General features: G+C 52.7%; 1 protein-coding gene and 3 long non-coding RNA genes across 9 annotated transcripts; 3 read left to right on the top strand and 1 right to left on the bottom strand.

Moving 5' to 3' along the window:
• Positions 1-28: 28 nt before the first annotated feature.
• On the top strand, positions 29-1,980 carry LOC146761326 (uncharacterized). Of its 2 annotated transcripts, none has more exons than XR_014944623.1 (2): positions 29-152; positions 1,563-1,980. It is a non-coding gene; the product is annotated as an uncharacterized LOC146761326 (long non-coding RNA). The 2 variants fall into 2 exon arrangements; XR_014944622.1 differs by lacking the exon at positions 29-152 and adding an exon at positions 857-1,050.
• Positions 1,351-5,121, bottom strand: LOC146761325 (uncharacterized). 5 transcript variants are annotated; one of them, XR_014944614.1, is made up of 4 exons: positions 4,177-4,527; positions 3,909-4,071; positions 2,617-2,722; positions 1,969-2,532 (listed from the first exon to the last, which is right to left on the bottom strand). It is a non-coding gene; the product is annotated as an uncharacterized LOC146761325 (long non-coding RNA). The 5 variants fall into 5 exon arrangements; XR_014944616.1 differs by having other exon boundaries at positions 3,909-4,068; XR_014944615.1 differs by lacking the exons at positions 1,969-2,532; positions 3,909-4,071; positions 4,177-4,527 and adding exons at positions 1,351-1,489; positions 4,982-5,121.
• Positions 4,821-8,956, top strand: SIX2 (SIX homeobox 2). Its single transcript, XM_085543111.1, has 2 exons — positions 4,821-5,786; positions 7,897-8,956. Exons 1-2 carry the CDS (start codon positions 5,227-5,229, stop codon positions 8,198-8,200), a joined length of 864 nt encoding a protein of 287 aa, XP_085399237.1. The 5' UTR covers positions 4,821-5,226; the 3' UTR covers positions 8,201-8,956.
• A 4,201-nt stretch (positions 8,957-13,157) lies between these two features.
• On the top strand, positions 13,158-14,033 carry LOC146761324 (uncharacterized). The gene is made up of 2 exons (XR_014944624.1): positions 13,158-13,713; positions 13,825-14,033. It is a non-coding gene; the product is annotated as an uncharacterized LOC146761324 (long non-coding RNA).
• Positions 14,034-21,710: the final 7,677 nt, after the last annotated feature.

Genomic DNA, 21,710 nt, shown 5'->3' with positions numbered 1-21,710 from the left:
AAATACGGCCCGGTTAAATCCCCATGAGCCAGGGATGAAGATGGTAACAAAAATGCCTGGAATCGGTAGGAGCAGTGAGCAATCTTCGTGCTTTCCTCATCATCTTGGAATAATCAGTGGAATTAACTGAGGTCGAGGAAACCGGCTCTAGGGTTAGTTGTGGGAGGCTGTGAGAATAGGGGGCAGCCATTAAAAGAAACCTGATCGCTATTCATCAACTAGGAAGAGGGGAAAGGAGGAGGAAGAAAAAAAAAAAAAAAGAAAGAAAAAAAAAAGAAAAAAAGAAAGAAAAAAAAGAAAAAGAAGAAAAAATTAAAAAAAGGGGAAAAAAAGACCTTCGTGGCTTGAGCTCATAGCAGCCTGGTATACCCCTGATCAAGAAGATTCCGGGGAACTCGAAGTTTACAAATATTGTCAAAGTGATGCTTGTAGGGTGATTTCAGTTGTCAATCTCTCAGAAGCCCACCAGAACTTTGGATGCAGTGCCCTGAATTTCTGGCTAGTTAGTGCCAATCCCCTGAGGCGGAAGGCTCTCTCTCCTTATTTTAACCATATGCTCCTGCTGCTGTTGTCTTGTCTGCGAGCTGCACTCTGCCTTTGCTGAGGGTCCCCCCGTGCCGATGAGCATCTGAGGCACTGCGGGGCCCAGGGGACACGGGAACACGTCCCCTGTCCCCGGTCCGCCCCCAAGCGGTGTCCCTTCTCCGCGAGACCCGAGTCTAGCCGTGAGACGGGGATCCCTAAATAAGCGTTAACGATGGGGGGTCAGGGTGCTGTTGGTAGGAGTCAGTGAAAATCCTGAGCCCCGAGGCCAAGACTGAGAGGGGATAATGTGAAGGTAGTGAGGAAGGGCCGCATTAATGGAGGCAATGGGAGGGAGTGCGCTGCTCGACAGGGAAGCTGGGCCGTGCCTGAGCCCCCATCCGCGGCACCCCGCCACCCCCGGAGCTTTATTTCGAGCGGGGTTTGATGGCATAACCGGGTGCCCCGCTGCAAATCTAGAATCTTCGTCGGATCCCCCCGAGCAACGGAGAGCTCAGGCAGTTTTCAGTGAGTCCTTTCGCCCCAAATCACAGAACAACAAGCTATTGTTGTTAGTCTTAATTGAGTTATTCGCGGTGATCCTCCGTCGTGTTTTCATTTTCGGTCGGGACGGGATCTCGGTCCGTCTCCGGCCATCTGTGATGGGACAGACTCCGGTTTGTTTCGAAACAAAACGCCGAAGTAAATATGTAACGTGAATAAATAATCCAGGAGAGAGAGAAGCCGAGGCTCCAGGCAGAGAAATGCCTCCAGGCTCCACGCTGTGCCATGGCCGTGGGTCGAGGCACTGTGTGGGCAGACGCGGGCGGGCCGGATGTGCTCCTGGGGGACACGCAGGGCCGGGGTGCTGCTAAGGGTAGTTGTGATCCACGGAAAAGTGAGATAGAGCAGCAGGCTTTCACCCAAGTTAGAGCACCCTGGTTTAAAAGGGAATTTATATTGCGTCCTGATGGAAAGAAAAGGGAAAAAATATAAACGCAGACTTGGAGCCGTTTGTCACTTGCTTGCTCTCCCTACAGTCCTCACCACGGCAGCAGATATGCGTGAGGAAGATGTGTTTCATCCTGGCAATAAGAACACCTCGAGGTTCAGCATTTTACTTGCTACCAGCCCCCAGGGTCCCTCTGTGCCCTTTGCCACGGGTGGCTGTGGGAAGGGAAGCAGGAGGGTTGTCGGCTGTCCGGACAAACGTGCCTCATCTGGCAAGGGCGCAGTACGGACCTGCGGCCTGAGGGTGACTGAAGTCGGCTGCGGACTGGGGAGAGGCACAGCCGGGTGGGAGACTGTCACATAACTTCGGTGTTGTATTGGCACTCACATACGGACACAAACCGGTTACGTGCAGCGAGAGTCTCCTGGAAGCGACAAACCTGGGAGTCCCTCCCTCCCCTCAGCTCTCCCGCACCCTGCTCAATAAAAGGAGCATTACGAGGAAAACGGCTTTTTGGTTTATTTCACTTAGATTTCACAAGGACTCGCGCTGACACCGCCTGTCCTGCACGCTCCGACGAAGTCACACTCGGGCAAGGGAGCGTGGCCGGGGCCGGGTATGGGGATGGGAACGGGCCTGGGACGAAGCTGGAGCTGCTGTGCCAAACACCAGTCTCTCTCAGCCCGAGGAGAGCCTCTGACAGCGTCTGCACGGGGAGAGCCTACAGCAACCAGGCAGAAAGTTCCCTCGGAATAAGGACGCGGTTAGCAGGCGGCTCGGGTCACTCACTCCGGGGTATAATTGCGGTGAAAGAGCCCTAGAGCCCGAAAACCGAAAAGCTCCTCGCCCTGTCTTTTCCTCACAAGGCTCTGCAACCGGCCTCGCCCCTCGCCGTGGCTTTGCAGTCGGGATCTGCTTCCTTCCCTAACACTTTCAAGAAGGTTTTTTTTCCTACCCGAAAGTTAAAAGAGGTTCCACAGCATTCGGGGCCAGATGTCACCAATTTGCCACCGCTCTGCTGCGCGGAGTGGGGAAGGGGCGGCCCTGTCCTCCACGGCCTGCAGGGCGTACGGGAGCAATGCCGGAGGCGCATCCCGAAACGGCAGCGCCTGCGAAAGGGTTGGTGAAGGGTCCGTACTCACGTGTAGGAAGCTAAGAAGAGACTTTCTCAGCTCTAGATCCGTGCAACAGGTTTTGCCAGCTCCTTTCTAGCTACGGCGAACAGCTGCTCCCGTTCAGATTCAAGTGCTGTGGTTATGGAATGGAAGGAGAGGAAGCGGAGTCAGGTATACCCCCTATACACGCGCAGCGAAAGAGCACGGCGGCAGCGGGGGGGCAGCCCGGGCCCCAGGAGCTCTTTTGTCTTTGCTACGATCCCGGTCGCGGGACGGCGCCGCGTTCTCCTTCCCGAATCGCTCCCGATGGGAACGCAGGGGTCGGGCTCCCAGTGTGTGCTCGGGGAAACGCTCCGAGCGGGTCGATTCTCCCTCCCCGTGAGCGTCCCTGCGGCCGCAGCTGAGAGCAGTTCCCGACCGGGTAAGGAACGCGGAGCTCAGGTCGCGTTCGCTTACGAACGAGCACAGTTTGAGCCCTGCTGAAGTCGGCCTGAGCCGAGACCCGGCCAGCTTTTTCTCTATGGGGTGCGAAGGGAGACCCGTGAAAGGGCAATGCTGAGCCGCCACTGACACTCCCGAATTCGTTTGAAACGAATTTGCACTGCGCCTTCCCCGTGCTCTGCAGAGGCGGCCTCCCTCAGCTCCGTGTCCCGGGCCGAGCCTTGCACAGTTCTGCAAAGCAACCCCCGGGAGCGTCTCGGGCAGGTAGGAGGGCGTGAGGCTTCCAAAGCGGAGCTCACCCAACCGAACCCAGCCACACAGCGTCCGGGATGCGGTGGGGCTGGAGGAAGCCGACTCGCTCCCCCACCCCTCTCCTCCTGCCTCCCCCCCGCCGCCCTTCACACTGGCTCGGCTCCGGGCCGGCAGCCGCAGGGAGCGTTCGGGCCGCGCCGCCGCCGCCCGCCCTCGTCTCCCCGGGGGAGCAGCTGTACCCGGCCCGGCTCCTGCCGCGGGGATCCGGCTACGGGGAGGGGAACCGCTGCCTGCTGCCTCGTGAGCCCATAGAGCTCGGGGGTGCAGCTGGGCGGTGTCAAAAAGATTTCGCGTCGAGAACCCACAGCTGCAGACAGCCCTCCATTTGGGATTGTAAATGGCGTAAAGCTTGGTTAAGTTATTCTTATCGTTTCTTCCCCAGAATCGAAGCATTAAAGGGCGTGAGAATCTTTCTACTTCTGGGGTAGGGGGGTTTCTCTCGAGTGCCCGAAGCTGGGACTTCCAGCTCCCGTCCGACCGAGAGGTCCGCAGACACCTCGGGGACCCTTGCCTGGCCGCTCCGCTCCCGTTCGGCCCGCAACAGCTCATCCGCGTTCGTTGCGTACCCCGAGAGCGACTGGAAGAGGCGAAAGTCCTCCCCTCCCCACACGGGCACTGAACTAAAATCTCCATGCGTAGGGCACGCGTGGGCGATGAGGGACAACTTCACCACGCGAAGCGCCTCTAACTTTTCCCCGTGTTCCTGGTTGGAAACACACCGGCACGCTGCTGAAAACGAAGCAAAAATAAAAGCTCGGCGGCCGAAAAGGCGCACCTAGCGGGGCGGTCGGGCTGCGGTCAGCGGGGCTGCTCTCAGCTACAACCATGCCTCACCGCGGTCCGGAGGGCAGGTAGTGCCAGCCTGTGACGATACTCCAGTGGTGAACAGGGTCCCTACTGTACCCTAGAGGCCCCTTCCCTATAAAACCCATTGAGACAGTTGTCGCTGGGCGTCGAGAAGGTTGTTAAGTGCGTTTAGAAAGAAACTTTCAGCGAGGGCCCGCCCGGCTTTTCCTTCCCAGCTCAGCCTCGAGGTCCGAGCAGAGCCCGGGCTGCGGGGCCCCGACGGCGGCTCAGCGCTCCCCACTGCCCGCTCCCGACGGGCGCCCGCAGCGCCAATCCCGGCGGCAGTTTCTCCCTCTCCAGCCAATATTTCAGCTCGCGGAGCCGCCTCGGAGTGGATCTGAGCAATCTGTCAACCCAGCCGGGGAGCCACCTCAAAACAGATCGGGTTACCCCTGATTGACAGCGTCACCATGGCAAATAATTTGACTAAAACTATTGTCTTCTCCTGGCAGTCCCCGGGTCAGATAACCGGACCAATCACAGCGCGGATAATCACTTTTCATGCCAGCTTAGAATAATATTATTAAAAAAAAAAAAAAAAAAAGGGAGGGGGGGGGGGGGGAGAGAGAGAGGGAGAAAGAAAGGGGGGAAAACTCCGAGAGGGAGAGGAGAGAGGGAGCGGGACTTTACCGCTATATTATGTGGGATCTTTCGGCGGAGGGGGGTGGGGGGGAAGCAGGGAGATCCCAAACCGGCGGCCGAGGGGGGTGGGGGTGGGAGAGCCGCGGCCGCTACGAGCGCTGCAGATAGGAGACAAAAGAGGCACAAAGTTACTCTCGCAACTCGGACTTACAAAAAGGAGGCGGCCGGGGAAAAGCCTTCCGCGCTCGGGCTCCGCGACTCCGACACCGCTCCTCAGCAACTCCCCGCGCCCCGCTCCGGGGCCGGGCTCCTCCGATGGCCGCGGTCCCCCGCGCCGGGCCGTGAGTCCCGCCGGGCCCCGCCGGGCGCCACCGCCCCGGGGCCGGCCCCGCATGCCGGCCGCTGCCGGCCGCCCCACCGAGCGGCCGTAGGGTGCGCGGCGGGGCAGGGCTCATCATGTCGATGCTCCCGACTTTTGGCTTCACCCAAGAGCAAGTGGCTTGCGTCTGCGAGGTGCTCCAGCAAGGCGGCAACATCGAGCGGCTGGGGCGGTTCCTCTGGTCCCTCCCTGCGTGCGAGCACCTCCACAAAAACGAGAGCGTCCTGAAGGCCAAGGCCGTGGTGGCCTTCCATCGGGGCAACTTCCGAGAGCTCTACAAGATCCTGGAGAGCCACCAGTTCTCGGCGCACAACCACCCCAAGCTGCAGCAGCTCTGGCTCAAGGCGCACTACATCGAGGCGGAGAAGCTGCGGGGGCGACCCCTAGGGGCGGTGGGCAAGTACCGGGTGCGCCGCAAGTTCCCGCTGCCCCGCTCCATCTGGGACGGCGAGGAGACCAGCTACTGCTTCAAGGAGAAGAGCCGCAGCGTTCTCCGCGAGTGGTACGCGCACAATCCCTACCCGTCCCCCCGTGAAAAGCGGGAGCTGGCCGAGGCCACCGGCCTCACCACCACGCAGGTCAGCAACTGGTTCAAGAACCGCCGGCAGCGGGATCGAGCGGCCGAGGCCAAGGAAAGGTACGGCATCCCCCGCACCCGCGCTCCCCGGCCCCGTAGCTCTCCCCCGCCCCGAGGATGCCGCCCGCGCTACGAGGGCCGCCCAAGAGGTGTAGCGGTGTCTGCGGGACCAGTGCGGCTTTCCCTATCCCAGCTGCGCCTTCGCCGGCACGGCCTTGACGAGGCCCGGCCAGGAGGCGAGAGCTCCGGGAGTAGCGCCGGGCAGCAGCCGTCGGAGCGCGTCCCTACGGGCGGTCCGGGGTTGGGGGACTGCGGGACCGAGTAGCTCCGAAGCCCGAAGGGAAAGGGGCAGCCCGCAGATGGGTGCCAGTTCCCGGCGCAAGGCAGGGTGAGGAGGGAGCGATCTCTTTCCGTGCTGATTACGTTGTAGTTTGTATTCGCTTCCCGGCGAGGTGCTCATGGATTCGTATTTATATGTAGATACAATTGTACCGATCGGGTTCGGGCGCTGTGATTTTAAACTATCCACTGCGGGGCAGAGATTAATACTCGGGTATTCGGGAGGACTTCCCGCAACCGCTTCCTTGCCCCAAGACGGAGGCTCGAGGGAGAGCTAAAAGTCTCCTAACTGAGCTGTGCTCCCTCTCAGCCCACCCGCACTGTCTGACCGCACGGTGGTTGACGGCCCACAAGTCGCCCGTGGGTCCGCGCCTCGGGGACCTCTTTCCTCGCGTCCGGCCAACGGAGCTCGGGAACGGCCGGGCCGCTCCGTGCACTTCCACAGACAGCGCCGGGGCTTCAGTTTTCCTTCATAATCCCCGTAAGCTTTGGTTTTACTATATGTCAGAGATCCCTTTTATTGCTGATAGCAGGGACTCATCTTCGAATATCCAAAGGAAAAGAGGAAATGAAGGTCGCACTTAGTCCGTTCCTTTTTTTTCTTCTTTTTTCTCTTTTTTTCATTTTTTTTCTTTTCTTTTTCTTTTTTTTTTTTTTTTTTTTTTTTTTTTTTACCAGAGGAATCAAATTTTAAAAGTCTCCAGAGACACATAAGAATTTTTGACATTGAAAAATACACTCCACCTAATATTACCCTCCGGGCGCTGGGGGAAAAAAATGGGTTTGCCATTCACTCGAGAGACTTGTTCGAACAGAGTTCTCTTTTCTATTTTTATTTCTTTTGGCGTAAAGTGTCTCAGCCCCATCCCGTGGCCCTCAGCGAGCAGCCAATGCGTGTGCGGTGCTCCCGAGCGAACCCTGCGGGCTCAGGCCCTCCGCACGCAGCACGTTGTAGCTCCCTCAAAAGCTCCTAAATACGTTAGAGATGCCTTCAGGATTTCAGGCAGAGCTGTGTCTGCGGGGGCTACGTCTAAAAGTTGTGTTAGCCTTGGCAGGACGGTCATTTCCACCCCATCTTATCCCTCTTATTTCTGAAAACAATATATATATATAACATAGCAACACGTATTTCGAAGGGGCTTGGCAAGCCTCCAGCCATTTCTCGGTGTTTTCCCGGGTGCTGAATCCCGAGACAGCCCGCGCCCCACGAACCGCAGGTAGGAGGCCCCGGGGTCGGTTCCCCCCGCCCGCAGCGGGGCCCCGCGCTGAGCCCTCTGCCCGCCGGGAGCGGCCCCCTGGGGGGGGTTGGGGCGGAGGGCTCGGAGAGAGGAGAAAGAGCTGTGGGCTTTGCCTGATCTTCCTTATTGGGCGATGTTTTGAGTTTTAAGCTTAGGACGAGGGGAGAAATGTCGTCTTACTTCAGCAAAGGGAAGGATTTAGCGAGGAGCACCACTCGGCCTTCCCGCAGCCGCAGCAAAGCTCCAGTTCAGCTCGGGGAGCAGTTATAAAGTCAAACGACTTTCTTTTTATGTTTCTTTGCCTTCCTCTTCCTCTTTCCTTCTTCCCCCCTTGCTCCCTCCCCGCTCTGCGTATCACTTTGCGATAGATGGGCGCAGAAAATATCATTCGGGCTCAGTACCTCTCCGCAGGGCGAGCGGCAGCCCTGAGCGACACACCCGGAGGCCCTCAGATCTCTGCAGAGGATGCTGAGGCCCCGAAGGTCCGCACTTTGTAAACGCGCCGCTTCGCACCTCCCGGCCACCCCCTCTTCCCCAGGTCCCGCTCCAGCGATGCCACCCGGTGACTTCCCTCCCTTTTGTGTTTCCTCTAGGGAAAACAACGAGAATTCCAACTCCAACAGCCACAACCCGCTCTCGGCGTCAATGAACGGGAATAAGACAGTTTTGGGGAGTTCAGAGGACGAGAAGACGCCGTCAGGGACCCCGGACCACACCTCCTCCAGCCCCGCGCTGCTGCTCGGCTCCAACCCGGGGCTGCAGCCCCTGCACGGCCTGGGCCACCCGCAGGGCCCCAGCGCCATCCCTGTGCCTAGCGCCGACCCCATGCACCACCACAGCTTGCAGGACTCCATCCTCAATCCCATGTCATCCAACCTGGTCGATCTGGGCTCTTAAAACCGCGTGCACGCTCCCTCCTTCGCACCTCCTTTACTCTCTCTTTTTCTCTCTCCATTTTTTTTTTCCCCCCCCTCTCCTTTATTTTTCCCTCTTAATCTTACCAGAGACTGTAAGCGATGACAAAGCCCTCAGCGGCAGCGCCGTGCCGCAACCCCCGGCTGCTGTCCGGGCCGTGGGCAGCAGCACCGTGAGAAGCCCCGGGGAGGGCTCGGGGTGGTGGGACAGGGCCGGGGCTGTCCCTCCGGGCCACACCGCAGTTCCTTGAGACCCTCTCGGTGTTGTCATCCACCGGTGCGCTCCGTGCTCGTAGAGGAGCGCGGTGATTTTTTTCGGGGAGGGGCTGGGAAGGAATCCCGATTGGAATCCCGTATCGCTCCCGTTATCCTATTGTAGCTATGTATCCGCGGCAGGTGTACGATGTACAATCGCAACTAAGAATACAAAACTTGTAGTCAAGTTATAGCAGCAACACGCACTAGGCAGACTCTGTAACCTTCTTGTAGCCGACGCTATGCAGAGAGACGGCTGCTTCAGCCTCAGCCGTGTGGTGCTTTCGCCATTTGCAGAGTGGGAAGGAGGGGAAACCCGGCCCGGTTCGGGCAGGGAAGAAGGATTGCTGCTCAAGTTTAGACCTAACCGACAGTATCAACCGCAAGTCACTCGACCTTAGTTTTGTTTATTGTTTATATTATGTGAATACATTCTTTGGAAGATATTTCTGCTTTTATTTTATAATAAAATTTAGAAATCTAACCCGACGTCAGGCTGCTTCACTTGCCCGAGGGATGCTCTGGGCTCAGCCGACCCGCGGAGCACGCCCTCATTGCCCCGCCGCGACGGGACGGACACACGGACCGGGCACATCGGAGCCGCTCGGTCCTTCAGTTCGTGGCGGTGACGCAGTGTGCGCTGTGGGAGCGGAAGGCGAAGGGACAGGGAAGGGAATGCGAGTAGGGCAGAGAGGGGGTCAGCCCCTAGGGGAATTTGCCACCTGCTCCCCAGCGGAACGTGGCCGGACCCTGTGCCGCTGCCGCACTGCCTCTCTGCAAACGCTTCAGCCCCTGCTGGGAGAACGGGTGCTGAGAACGGGAATGCGTCGTTCTTTTCCTTCTCTCTCACTTGTTTTTGTATAATTTTTAAGCACAGGGTGGCAAAAGGTGGGCAGGATGCATGATTTTGCTTCATTCTAAGCCAAGGGCTCTCATTGTGCCGGGCAGACCTGAACACCCAGTAGGTAGCGCTGCCTAATCCTTCCCCGGCCCACAACCTCATCGCGTTTTGCCCAGAAGCTTCACTTCTGTTACCAAATCTTTGAGCATAAATATGTCACGTTGGAAATATTCCTCGGAGACTGACAGCGTTCTTAGGCGTTTATTCCTGGGCTTTGTTTGTTGTTTGCTTGTTTTGTTGATTGTTTTCTTATTTTTTCCCCCACTTTAAATGCATTTCTTGTGAAAAATAAACCGAGAAAATGATACGGCTTCAAGCGGTATAGAAATATGCGTGGATCAGCAGAGGCCGTGCCCAGGTTGCAGACGTTGGCTGAAATTACAGTGAGAAGTAGTTTCGTGTGGGCAATGTCCTAATTTGACATAATCGGGGCCTGGCTTAGCGCCTCAGCACGTGTGGGTGTCCGCTATAGGCACGTTTCTTGGGGGCCTCTGCAAAGCTTCCAGAAGCAGAGGTATGAATACCCAGTCGGCCACAGAACAACCCTCTCCTGGCAGAGGCTATAGGCCCAGAACCCCGCTACGGGAGCGCGGCGGGGCCAGCAAGGGGCTGTGGCACTGCAGAGGATGCAGTGCTCAGGCGGTGTGGTGCATCCAGGGTGAGGTTTCTCCCATTTCTGCTCTTTGGGGTAATTTTCCAGCAGCACAGATATGTTTACAGACTGCTGTGGGTGCATAGAGGAGAGCTGGAGCGTGGCTCGGGGTCTGAAAAGTGGAATCTGTTATTTCCATTGAGGGGCATCAAATAATTTTATCTATGGATCGTGATCCTTGGAAAATAAACATTTTGCAAGTACAGAAATCACTGCTTCCTTGGGCTGTGGGAGACCCCCACTTCTTGCAAAACAGTGCTGCAGTAGAGCACAGAGTGAATGGTGTAGGTTGGTGTTCATTTTGTGTTTTTAGGGCTAAAGTGAAAGGTGGGGTGTGTGAAGCAAACTAGAGCAGCTGGGTCAATAATGAGTGGCCTCAGAAGTAAAATAAAGCTTTGTCCATTGGTGGGGAATAAAAAAATAAAAGGCAATATAATAGGAAGAATACAGCCGAAATGGGGGACATCTAAAAGGGTGATACGGAAACGGGATGGGGTTTGGGTGCAGGTTGCTGCAGTCATTTAAGGCAGGCTGAAACCGAAATGATGCAGTCAACAACAACAAAATCAGGAGGTCAATCTGGCATTAAGGGCGAGCACAGCTCCAGGCCAGGATGCTGGAGCTGTGTAACGCAACCTGAGCACCCGGCGTGTACCGACTCATCTCATCGGGCCGGACTTGCCTTAGTAATGATGTTGGGTAAATTAGCCCAAATCCCCCCGATTCTCCACGCACAAAAAAAAAAAGTTCCCTATAGAGGAATACGCCGAAACCGACGTGACTAATCCGTGGTTTTAACCAGATTAGTTCTGATTCAGTGGCGTTTTGTTACACGGGGCAGATCCCGTCCCGGCGGGGTTTGCTCGTAGGGTGCACCCGCACGTTGCGGGGCATCAGGAAGAGGCCGATCCGGATCCCGTGAGCTTCAGCCTTGAAATCCGCCCCGGTACTCCCAAGCTTAGGGCAAATCCCGCTGCTGAGCCCCTGTAGCACAGCCTCGACTATCCTCGCAGGCACCTTCCAGTTTGGGATATACTGTGGTTCTGTGATTCCTTTTTGTGCAATGGAAGCATAGAGGGCAGATGGGGGTAGTGATAGGGGGTTGTTCTGGATGAGTGTCACTTCACTGAGACACCGAGTGTGGCACAGAGAGCACCTCCATCCCCTCGGGGCAGTCCTTCCCTGGCGGTGGGGTTTACCTGGGGACAACTGCTCTCGCTCTCTTGAATATGTCCGTACACAAACACGTATGTATATGTACCCATACAAATCTGTGCGTTTATTCATATGATATTCGCCCTCAAACTAAACCCATACCAATATACATAATGAATGCAGCATTCGCGGCCCCCGGAACTGTAACGAGTAATTCCCTCAAAGAGCAGAGTGCTGAATATTCACGGGGCACTCGAGCAGACTTGTTCTGCTGGAAGCCCTGCACTCTATGCAAGGCTGTTAGCTAAGGAAGGCCGGGAGAAGTGCTGCAAACCGGGACAGAGCCATCCCGGTCGCACTGGGGACGGGGAGGCAGTGACCCGACGGGCTGCTGCGGGGCGGCACAGCGCTTTGCTAGGGAGCAGATTTTTGCAGCAGAAGCCTTTTCTATGGGCACAATATATGGCATCCTTCAGACACTCAGAGCGATTTACAAAAGGAAAGTCTCCTGCTCGGCGTTTTGCTTGCGGGGTAAAGCTCGTCTCCCTCTCCTCCCTGCCCCTGGCTCAGCACTTGGGGCTCGACGGCAGCTTCCGTGTGTGCTGGGGGGGCTCAACCAACCCCGGTACGAAAAGAGATACGGTCTAGTGACTTCTCTCGGAGAAACAAATGCAGCCCGGTGTCAGCGGGCTCTTCAGTAGCCCCTCACTTGAGCATGACAAATAACGTAGGGAGACGGTGATGAAAACGCTGCCCCTCGCTGCAGAGCTCCTTCACTTCTCCTGTTCGGTGAATCAAAACGCTGCGGTTCCAGCAGCCAAGAAAAATAGACTGAAGGGAACTTTCAGTGCTTCGGCACACAAGGAGAAGGTGAGGGGTTTGTCTGAAGGAGAGCAGCTCTGGGCTTGGAAAAATACACTCTTAAACTCAGGAGCAGGGACAGGCGGATGGCTGCTCACCACCCTGCTGCGGGAATAGGGCTCAGAGGCTTCTCCTCCCGTTTCTGTTTGGGGAGAGAATCCACGCTGCTCCGTTTAAGTAAACGGAGAATTGAATGATTCAGGGTTCTTAGGACTTCTTTTTTTTTTTGTTATGATTCTATTGTCTTCCCCCTACCCCTTTTAAAAATGCATATCGCTGTCCCCTACCTTCAGTGTCTAACATAAATAATAATAATCATAGGAAAATAAAAAGGAAAAAAGAGGCATTTGTATGTATAATATACGTTTCTTTTTTTGCTTTTTCTTTCTTTTTTATTCAATCAGATACACTCCCGGAAACAAATCGGGACTTTGCAAAAAGTCGATGACTCAGAGGGAAATGGAGAAGGTTGGTAGGAGTCAGGCAAACGGGCAGGTGATGTGACATCAGCTCAGGAGAAGGAGGGAGAGAAGAAAACACTTGAAAAGATGAAAATCGCACATGTGCTTCTGATGACCCCATTAGATGCGAAGCCCTCCAGGAAATACATATTTGAGGCAGCCAGGAAAAACAAACATGCCTTTTAGAGACCTGCCTGTCCCGCCATGAAAAATGCAGACCTCGCTGTGGTGCGTGTGTATTTAGGGGGCGGGAGGGAAGAAAAGGGATATAGGTTTTGCAAAGAAACCGATGAAAGCCACCTTCATCGGGAAAATTCGCTGGCGCTGCTCCGCTCTCCAAAAATAGGCTGCGGCGTGGAAACGGAGGCGCTCGTTACAGTCACTGCTTTCGAGGGGTCTGAACAAGGACTGTCGGTGGCTCGGCCGGGTGTCGGCATGGTCAGAGCCCGCTGATAACAGCGAGGGGAGGGGGAAAAAAAGGAGGAAGGGGGGAACATGAAACACTCCCGGCCCCTTTTTTTCAGAAACGTTTTTCCATGCAGTTGCGCCGAGACAAGCGGGGCCGTGACCGTGGCTGCTCTGCCTCGAGATCGCCCTGCACTCAGTGACACTGCTCCAGGGGAGCAACTAACCTCCCCCTGGCTTTGCACGGCTGTGGAGGGGAGAGGGCTCCGCGCCTCTCTCTGCCGCTCATCGCTCTCGGCTGTCCCTCCACCGAGCACGGCTCTCTGCCAACACCACTGACCCTCTACGGCAGGTGCGGCGAGCAGCTCCGAGGCCGGGCCCAGTGGTTTGTCCCCACACTGGAAGGGACACACTGGGGCCCAGCGGCTGCCCCACGCTCCGTGCGGGCAGTGGGACTGCGGCGGGCGCTGGGGTAGGGAGGGGACTTTCAGAACTTGGGAAGATGCTTCGGAACACCGTTCGTAATGCCGCGGGGAGCGCACACCCAGCATCAACGATCGCGCGGGCAGGGCTGGTGGGAAACCTTCGAGTTTCAAGCGAAACTAGACACGGGCAGGGAGGTGCCGGCGGCCCCGGAGCTGCGGGGAGAGCCGTGCGGGCCGACTCCATCCCCCTCTCTGCCCTCCCGAAATGGTGGGGCTGGAGGTGTGCCGTGTCCGAGCACCCTCGATGGAAACAGAGAATGAACGGGAGACAGGCACAGCCCCCGGGCGCCCGGAAAATGTCATCGTTTTTCCCATCCGTAGGTGAGGCAGTTGTCCCCAAGGCACAGCTCAGAGGCGGGGAGGGCAAAACCCCCAGCTCTCTTCCAGCTTCCATGGGACTTTAAATTTTATTTTATATTCTTCTCCTGCAAGGCCGATACAGCAAAAGCGACTCTGTTCCCCACATCCACCGCACTCCGTGGCGATCCGCTCATTATTTCTACCCGTCTCTGAGGTGCTGTCCCTGAGGGGCACTTCCGTAAGCGACACGAGGCTCCCCGCTCTGCCCTCATTACTCTCCGTCGGGCGTACTTATTACATCGCCCCGCTGATGGCAAATAAAGCCGCTTTGAGGATATTCACCCGGGCACCGCTGCCCTCATCATTAATGTAACTCAGCGAGCGGGGGACGGCGGCGGTGAGGGACGGGGCTGCAGCCGCTACCCACCCGCTCGTTGGCATGCGCGGCCCTTTCGATGCTATCTCGACTTTCGGAGGCATTTTATGGCCGGAGGAAATCTAATCCGGTGAAGAGAAAGGAAGGGAATACTGTCGGAGTTGAATGAACTCCGTGTGGTAATCTTCGGGCAAATGTAAGGGTTTCGATGCCAAAGCAAAGTGTTTTCTCGTCGGTCTGCTCAGTCTCCGAAGGGAGGTGAAGACACCATTTGAGAAATCCAGCTGGTTGCAAATCATACATTTAATCTCTCAGCTGGAATGATTTAATGGATCAGTATCGAGTAACAGCCTTGGAAAAGTAGCCTCCTAAAAAAACACAGATAAATCCTGATTGAATAATAGTAAATGAAAACCGTGGATTACGGTGACTGCAAGGCAGCACTTTCTTCGCTCTCCCCGAAGGGTTCTGCCTCAGAGCCGGTACAGCCTCACGTGTCACTGCGGTGGCTGTGGGGCAGCTCCCGGAGTTCCCCCGACCCTGGTCAAGGGCTGCGCTCCGCAGCGGCCGAGCACCGACGTAGCCGGGCGAGCGGGGAGCTTCGGGGAGGGGTCACCACGGATCAGATCCTCAGCCTTCCCCAAAGTCAATCTCAGTCCTGCCCCGGTTTCGGGACGCTTTTGGAACCCTTCTTTAGCTCCGAAATTGTAATTTTACCCGGGATTTGGCAGCTGGGGCAGAGCAGTCCTTGAAGGAAGGATCTCGATCGGGTGTACGAAAACACTTGACTCTGCTCCCCCGGCCGAGGTCATCAGTGCGCTTACTTAAAAGCGCTTCCTCTACGGGACAGGTGTCTGTCTCGCAGCCGTCCGGGGGCCTCAGGGGTGGAGGTTGTGCGAGGCCCCGCGTCTCCCCGTGTCGTAGGGCCATACTCCGTCTGCCCCCGGCCGCAGTCCCACAGGCACGGAGCGGGACCCCGCCACTACCTGCCCCAGCTCCCTCCCCCTACTCCGGCCGCACTGCCCTGTCCCTGCCGCAGGGGTACTTGTTTTCTTTCTCTTTTTTTCTGTTTCTTAACTTTCTTCTATTATTTATTTTATTTTAGGGGTTTGGTGGGTTTTGGTGTTTTGTTTTGTTTCATTTTCTTTCTTTTTTTCTTTCTTTTCTTTTCTTTTCTTTTCTTTTCTTTTCTTTTCTTTTCTTTTCTTTTCTTTTCTTTTCTTTTCTTTTCTTTTCTTTTCTTTTCTTTTCCTTTCTTTTCTTCCTATCCTCTTAGTTGCTCAGAGAAGCAAGAGGTACAGGGGGAGAGACAGGGTTGCTCTCGTGTTTCCAGAGCGTTTCACATTACCGGGCTGGCAGAGGCCTTCTCAGCAGCGGGCTCCGCATGGGGCTAAAACCCTTTTGCGTTATTTTATGCAACTCAGCGCAAAGGCTGGGAGGCTCCGGCTGAGGAGCTGCGCGCAGGCTGGAGCTGGGTCCTCCCGCTTCACTCTGAGCCCACCAGCGCCCTTCCTCTCCCTTGGTGCAGCGATTCTGCACTTCTATAGAGACACTTTCCCTCTCCGAGTCTGAGCTCCGAGCCCCGAGCCGCCTCCGGTAGGGTTGGGCTGATTCACGGGCCGCGTCCTGCTCGGCCGGGCCGGGCAGAGCGAGACAGAACCCTTATAAGGAATGTAATGCGGAGAGCTAGGGAGAGAGCGGCCGGAGCAGCATTAGCACATTTTTGTCATTAAATGTACTCGAGTTGTAACGGTTGTTTATATTTACGGGGAATTCTTGAACGCAAACCACATGCTCGAAGCATCCATAGATAAATCTGAAGGCAGAGGAAAGTCACAGTGCCCCAGGACAGCTCCGGGAGACAAGGGCGGCTCGGGTCAAAGTCGGATGAGTTCGTGCCACCGATTTAAGAAGAGAGAGGAAATCTCAGAAGTTAAAGAAACCGGGTGTCAAAAAGCCTCATTTTTATGAATCTCGATCTTTTTAAATTTTTAATATATTTTTTTCTTGGTCTTAGCTCAACCTAACAGTTTTGTTCATATCGCTATAGATGGCTTTTGTTTCCTTACATCCTCACCTCCTGCCTAGAAATAGGTCTCTCTATCTACAGTATATTAACAGATATCCGAAACGACTCGTCTGTTTCAAGAGGTCTCTCCAAATCTCTTCAACGGTTTCAATGCCTTAAAATGTTTTTGCATAAAGAGGTCGTTGAAAGCACCGCATTTTCTGCAGACAATACAGACTTTGTCAAATGGGTGTTTTATGGTTGCATATTAATATTTTTCATGTTGCCTTCAAATTATTTAGCATAACCAATTGAAAAAGTGCCTTCCTGCCCTGTGTGTTTAAACCATGGCCACAGTTACTCACTCGTGTAAGGAAAGTGAAATACAAGAGCTCTTCCCAAAGGCAAAGTGTTCATGTGTGCAAACCAGAGAACAGTTGATCTTAACTATAAAGAACCCCAAGGTGTATTTTAGCATGTTGCCTTCGATTTGTACAATCTTCAAATAATCACTTACTCTATCATGACTTTTTTACACAGCATAAGCAGATATGTGTAACATTTCTATTTACTCATAATATGCTTTAAAATGTAGACTTAAGGGGATTTAAGGTTATTAACAACAGCGTAGCTACAAAAAAAAAAATCCAGATAATAAATTATTTATAAAGCATTTGAAAATCATTTGTGACTTCTTGCATTTGTTTTTTTGGCCAAGAGCAGAAGCCTGGCCCCATTCCTTTTGAAGACAATGGCAAAGTTCCCACCTATACCCTGAGGATCTATGAAGTCAGTCTGAGTTTTTCCATGGACTTTGGATCAAGCCCATAGCATTAAGAAATGATTACTTCTCTGTCATAGAAATGCACATTGCATTTGCTTAGATAAGTACATCTCGAGGATTTTTCCACCCCCATATTCTAGGATCTTAAATGAGGAAAGTCTTTAGTCAAAAATTCCTTGGAATGAGTCCAGCTATCCCTGGCCCACCAACCACACACCTCCATTTTGGGTCTTGTGCTAGGTGGCACTAAGAGCAGACAAAGGTCAGAGCTCTTGTAAAACTGCTCTTCTTCTTGTCCTTGGTCCTCTCCTGACCTGCCTTCCCCAATATCCTCCAGCAAATGTTCTCTTTTGTGTGACAGGGGAGCAGAAAATGCTGGAAAAAAAGCCCTTAGGAACAAATGGAAGCCAAAAGGCAGCACTGCACACAGGGATGACATGGAAGGAAAGACCCTCTCTTCCTACCCTTCATTCCTAGCGCTTACTCCCTCACTTTTTTCAATCCTCAGCTCACCTTTAGTGAGTCTTTTCCAAGACAGGTGTTGTTATATGAATGCAAATGGTTTCACTGTCCTGCCTGCTAGCTACAGAAAACTCACCATGTCACTCACCATCCACTGGAGTGAAAGCATCTCAGTTTATAACAAAAAACAGTTTTGTTTTGGTTTGTTTTTGCTAACAATAACAACCAAACAAACAAAAAACAGAGGGCCCTGACAGGATCATCTGCTTCAAGAAGGATACTTCAAGGACAGCAGTGTCTGCAGCCATGCAGCCGGCACAAGGCAGAGGACACTGCAGGGGTGATGGCCCTGTCAGGCAGCCCTGCTGCCCCTCAGTGCCCTGAGGAAAGCTTGCTTAACATGCTGAGCTGGGACCAGGGATAGGAAGGGGAGTCCTTCACTGTGCTTCCAGCTTGCCTTCACTCTGCACTGCATGCAGTTTGGCTGGACCTCAGAGCCCTCCTGGGAATCTTCGGATCACATCTGTGTTTGATTACAGCTGTTTGCAGCATCTGATTATGTCTATCTGTGGCATTATAAAGGAATCTCCGAGCCTTGTTTTGTTATGTCATGCAGAGATGAAATTGTGTCAGCGACTCAGCACTGCTGTACAGTCAGTGACCCAGCATGCAGCAGAGACCCAGAGTGTGGGAGCATCCAACGTGGAGCTGGGACAGGGCAATGTGGGACTGCAGAGGGTGGCTGAGCATTATACAGCACAGACCCACTCCCACCAGCGCTCACTGACATTTCTTCTGTGAAATCTGTTCCCATTCATGTGTATCAAGAGACACATCTGTGTAATTAATGTTTCCTCTTTTCTTCAAAATTCCTGCTCCCCGAGGAGTGAATGATGTTGACTCTCAGGTTGGTCAGAAGAATTTCTGCAGCATCTGTGCATTTCCAATATGGTGCTGGAAACATGAGGCTGCTGGTCCCAGCGTTCCCTGCTCAGGTGCAAACCTTTTGTACAGCAGTTTCCAGCTGGAGCAGTGCTTGCTGCAGGGGGAGGTGGTGGCAGGCAGTGAGGATGGAAGGCAGAGACAGCTGTAAAGTATCACAGCATGTATTTGTGCCATAATAGTAATTAATTTTGCCTTTTAACTTTGTGGGAACTGTATCTAGTCTAAGGGTACACTGGGCCAAAAAGGCATTTGCTTCTTTGCATACATGCAGTCCACTGACAGTGATATTTATCCTATCAATTTTCTTCTGACATTTACAAATGAGTACGTTTCATTCAATTAAAACAGGTGGCAGAAGACAACACTTCATTTTCACTCACCAAGATTGCACTGAAATGCTGGATTTGTCAAAACAGTGCCTTTTTACGGAATGTGGGATTTAAATGAAAATGCTTGAAAAGGGTGAGGTGGTGGGATGATGCTGTATTGCTGGGATCCCTCAACTAACTCCTTACAACAGATGAGTGGGGCAAATTTGGCTGCTGTATGGGGAGCACAAGCAGGAAGAGCATGCAGAGTGACCAACAGGATGCTGATCAGTCTTCTTACTCAGCTTTGACTTATGGGTATTTTTCAGCTGAGCAATGTGAGGCTAATAACTGCTATAGCTGTCAATAACTCAACATTCACCTGAAATCATTTTAAAGCTTATTTGTAGATCAAGAGACCCAAGTAAATATACTTAATAAATTTCCTGATCATGGAGGAAAGACGAGTGATGCATTTTATAGCATCCTGGACCAAATCTAACCTCCACTAACTGTGAAGCGTAACCTCTGCTAGGGCTGGTGTTATCAACCATGTTGCAGAATGTTGCTGTTGGTTGTGCTGTTCTGTTGTCTCACAGTGAAAATCCATAGATCTGTATTTTACCCTTCCCTTTTATCAGAATTCTCTACCATAGTCCTGAGAGCCATCTAGGAGTTCTATACATATGGGATATTTTAGAGTTTTTTGTCTTTAGTAAGGAAAAGACACATTTTGGTGCCTTCAATCCATGACTAAATTCCCTCTAATTCATCTTATGTAGATATCTTTATATTTTTTCCTCAGTCTCAAGTGGTTTATTTCTACCCTCTCCTTAATTGTTCTAGATTCCTTTTCTTTGTTCTCAGTTTGATAATATTTCCCAGCCCTGAATCCTTTGAAAGTGTCAGTGATATATATTATATTCTCTTTTTGTAGTAAAGGAAGATGTCAAATACTTCTCCAACTCTCACTCTCATTTGATATTCCTTTCTCTTTTTTTATACACTACCATTAGACATGATGGTTTCTTTCAAGAGTCATTCAGGCACTGTTCTAACTTCATGCATGCTCTCAGGAATTTAAAATTCATTTCTAGGTAAGACTGATGAATGAAATAATCTAATGTAATCCACATATACTTAGTGCAGCTCTTTCTACTATTATGATCGTAAGGAAAATGAAAGTCAAATTTTTCATGTCAGGATTCTTTCTTGATAGCCTTGCTGCAATCAGACTGCACATGCAAAATAGGTTCAATGCATATCTGAAACAATGAGTTTATTGTATGTATGGTACAACATAAGAACCCATTTTTAGCCTCAGGTGTGAGGAGCATCCGGAAAGGATGATGGCAGTGAAAGAATGTTGTCATATGGGATAGTTTACTTACTGCACACCTAGCCACTACTTTTTATTTCACTGGTGCAATTTGGACTCAGGCAAGTGAACAGGACTTGGCCGAATGAATTGTTTTGACATGGACCATTCCTTGTAACCATTTTTCCTGTTAGACCTCATCATTTCCCCCTCACGTGACTGACAGCATATTGAGAGAAGACCTTTGGAGCTTCTAGGACATCCCTTGAGCTATATACACACTTACACATCCAGTAAGACAAGTCATAGGTTGAATATTCCAGCTGTGGTCAAAAGAGGATGGAATCACGAAAATCATTTTCCAAAAATGAAGAATTATCAAATCAGGTAATGTCAACTTGCCAGGGAAAGAAAGAAAACAAATTTTCATTGAGATTTGTATTACTTTTTATTAATTGTTCTTATGGTAAGAATCTCACTCCGTTCCTCCCAGCATCAGTGGTTTCTCTCTGAAATGTACTCACCCGCGTACATGGTGATGATGGGTTGATGGCTGAACTAGATGATCTTATTTGTCTTTTTCAACTTTAATGATCCAGTGATATCAAAAGGAAGTGGTTCTTTAGCATCTTGTTCAGACTAGGCTGGAAAAAGACCTCCGTCCATCCACTAGGAGGCAATCAGACAACTTCCTCAGGCAAGGGAACTTCAAGTAAAAATAAAATTGCACAAAAGGTTCTGGGTTGGTAACTAGTCAAGCATAATTTGATTTCTTCAGCTGCTCTTAATAATGGCAATCTACTTGCCATGGTTACAGGCCAGAGTGGTCAATATTCACTCTTCAGTGTCTCTTATCTTTGCCTTTATGTATCTGGCCTGCCTTTCTCTGTCTTGCTGGGGGGTTTTCCATGCCACCTAACACCGGACTTTGGACCCACTTCTCCAAGTACGCTAACAAGGGCAAAACAGAACAGATTCTGTAATCCATTTCTAGCACTGACACCTGCCGCTGTGGAGGTGCTCCCCCATCTACCACCTATGGGATGGTCCTGGTGGCCCATGCTCAGCCTTTTCCATGCGAGGCTTTCCAGTGCCTTTGCTCTCTGCTGTTTCTGGTTGCAGCTGAGTGCACTGAGCCATCATCTGCTTCCTCACACTGCCTGAGACATGTTGGCCACTCCGCAGCTTTGGCACTGTCTCCTCTGGGATTCCTGTCGGTATCACTGTGTTCTTTTTCCAGTTCAGTTTCTTTAACAACCGCTTACAAGGCACAAGAAACAGAACAGCTCGCACTGTGAAAAGCATTCATCAAAAACGCATAATGCAACTATTTGTCACAATAAATATTCCTTCACCCACCTGTTCCCTCAAAGCACACCCTTCCCCAATCCACCTATTCCGGGCAGCCCGCTCTGCGGCATCCCCGGTATTAGGACGCCCGAAGGCGCCTCCGACCCACGGCCGTAGCGCGGCGCAGTGCGGACCGGGCCCCGCCAGGTACCGGCAGGCGGAGACCTCATCCTCAGCCTGGGCCCGCGGCGCCACCTGCTGGCCATTAGCAGGCAGGCCGTTCTCCTTGCCTATTAATAAAGACCTCCTTTTAGGACATAGTTATTCTTAATGAGATTCGAAGGTTTATTAAGGTATAATGTTAATGGCAAAGCGCTCGGAGACTGTGCTGTTTAAATGCACCAGGGTGAGGGCTGCTTTTATAGCTGGCACTGCTCAGGTGGAGGTCTCACTTCACATTCTCCTCACCTGCTGTTAGTGACTGCACACGCTTCAGTGGAGTGACTCCTCGCTCAAACCACACTGTC

This window comes from Coturnix japonica, chromosome 3, assembly GCF_054131305.1.
Source record: "Coturnix japonica strain WE chromosome 3, WE-NBRP24, whole genome shotgun sequence".
Lineage (NCBI taxonomy): Eukaryota > Metazoa > Chordata > Aves > Galliformes > Phasianidae > Coturnix > Coturnix japonica.
Note: the sequence above shows the minus strand (reverse complement) of the source record. Positions and strands in the feature narration are given on the sequence as shown.

Coding starts and splice junctions, on each gene's coding strand:
- SIX2 (XM_085543111.1), top strand. CDS start 5,227: ATGTCGATGCTCCCGACTTTTGGCTTCACCCAAGAGCAAGTGGCTTGC. Junction 5,787..7,896: donor GCGGCCGAGGCCAAGGAAAG/GTACGGCATCCC, acceptor TGTTTCCTCTAG/GGAAAACAACGAGAATTCCA.